The 1,542-nt window shown below is 56.0% G+C and overlaps 1 protein-coding gene across 1 annotated transcript in view; it reads left to right on the top strand.

The window, feature by feature from the left end:
• The window catches only part of LOC104125970 (pantothenate kinase 2, mitochondrial), a 6,171-nt gene extending 4,635 nt beyond the window's left edge, over nucleotides 1–1,536 (top strand). The window contains exons 4-5 of the mRNA XM_009638472.2: nucleotides 735–860; nucleotides 1,310–1,536. Coding sequence (XP_009636767.2) covers nucleotides 735–860; nucleotides 1,310–1,360 — 177 coding nt within the window. The 3' untranslated portion in view covers nucleotides 1,361–1,536. The remainder of the gene's footprint in view (nucleotides 1–734; nucleotides 861–1,309) is intronic.
• The last annotated feature ends 6 nt before the right edge of the window (nucleotides 1,537–1,542 follow it).

Below are 1,542 nucleotides of genomic sequence, written 5' to 3'. Positions count from 1 at the left end.
ATGAGGGCTCCCCTCAGCCTCCTCTGCTCCAGGCTGAACCCCCCCGCCCCCCCCAGCCGCTCCCCAGCAGCCTGGGGCTCCAGACCCTTCCCCAGCTCCGCTGCCCTTCTCTGGACACGCTCCAGCCCCCCCAGGTCCTTCGGGGAGGGAGGGGCCCAACCCTGACCCCAGCAGTCGAGGGGCGGCCCCCCCAGTGCCCAGCACAGTCCTTTTTTTCTGTCTTTCAGCGTAGTCTCTGCCCCCCAGCACAGTTCCTGACCATCTCGACGCGCCCTGCCTTGCTCTTTCAAACCATCTCTTGCTGCTGCCAGACTCCAAGCCGACTCGGTGTCATCTCTTGCTCACATGCCGGCTCTTCTGGGTCCAGTTTTAAAATTCTAAGTTCAGAAAGCTACAAGTGCATTGTAACTCCTCTCTCTGCAGCTCCCCTCCCCGCTCGCCAAGGCAGTCGCGCTCCCTGGCTGCCAGGCTCTGCTCTTCGGGGTGAGGCAGCTCCCCTGGATTTGGTTGCTGTTGTGTGAACTGGTGATTTCCCTCTGCTCTCAGCTGGTTGTTTTTCACCGAGTCTCGCTGGAAAATGTGTTTGGAAAGCTGCATATGGTGTTTTTAAAGGGTGCTAGAAGTGTAACTTTTTTCTTCTTACTCTAAGGTGGGGTTTTCATCATTGCAAGCAGGAAATTGGAATTCAGCCTTAACACTCTATTTTTTTCTTTCCCCCCCCCTGCTACTTGCAGAACATCAATCGAGTGGTGTTCGTTGGCAATTTCCTTCGCATCAATACAATTTCCATGAGGCTTCTGGCGTACGCTTTGGACTACTGGTCGAAGGGGCAGCTGAAAGCACTTTTCTTGGAACATGAGGTGAAATTTACTTTTTTTTAAATTTTTTTAAATTTATTTTGTCTCGCGTAAAAAAGAGAAAAAAAACCCAAAAACCTTTGTAGGCTCTGGGAGGAGCCGCGGGGAGCCTGCAGCCGCTTGTCAGTGCTTTGTGACTGCAGCCACAGGCACGGTCGCCCGTGGGCTCACGAGAGCCACGTGTACAGTGGCCAATACCGGGATCATTTACTACCAGGCTCATCTTGCTCGTGAGCTGGCTTCTAAGACCACTGACAGCGCAGGCGGTTCTGTGCCGCTCCGCCTCGCGCTGCAGCGGTTACGGGCAAAATCGGGTTTTGTACTGCGCCCGCCTGGGGTTGTTCCTCCCCACCACCTTTTGTACGGTGTTAAAATGGCGCTGGGTGTGTAACGCTCTGGTTTGCGTGGCTGGTCGAATGCGTAACGGGTGCCCCCGTCTCTTTGCTCTCCAGGGTTATTTTGGCGCGGTCGGCGCTCTTCTGGAACTCCTGGATTCAGCCTGACGCGGGGCGGGCTCTGGACGTGGGACCCACGGAGTCGGGGCGCTTCCTGGGTCACAGAGCCCACGTCTCGCTTCAAAGCCTCCGATCACTGACCGCTCAACTTAACCCTGGGGGGCCCTCATCCGAAAAGGAGAGGGCTCCTGGCGTTCAGTCCGTAAACCGTTGAAACCCATCTTGGCTGG

Source organism: Egretta garzetta, unplaced genomic scaffold (assembly GCF_000687185.1).
Source record: "Egretta garzetta isolate BGI_Z169 unplaced genomic scaffold, ASM68718v1 scaffold1135, whole genome shotgun sequence".
Taxonomy (NCBI): Eukaryota; Metazoa; Chordata; class Aves; order Pelecaniformes; family Ardeidae; genus Egretta; species Egretta garzetta.
This window is presented reverse-complemented; position numbering and strand designations above follow the sequence as displayed.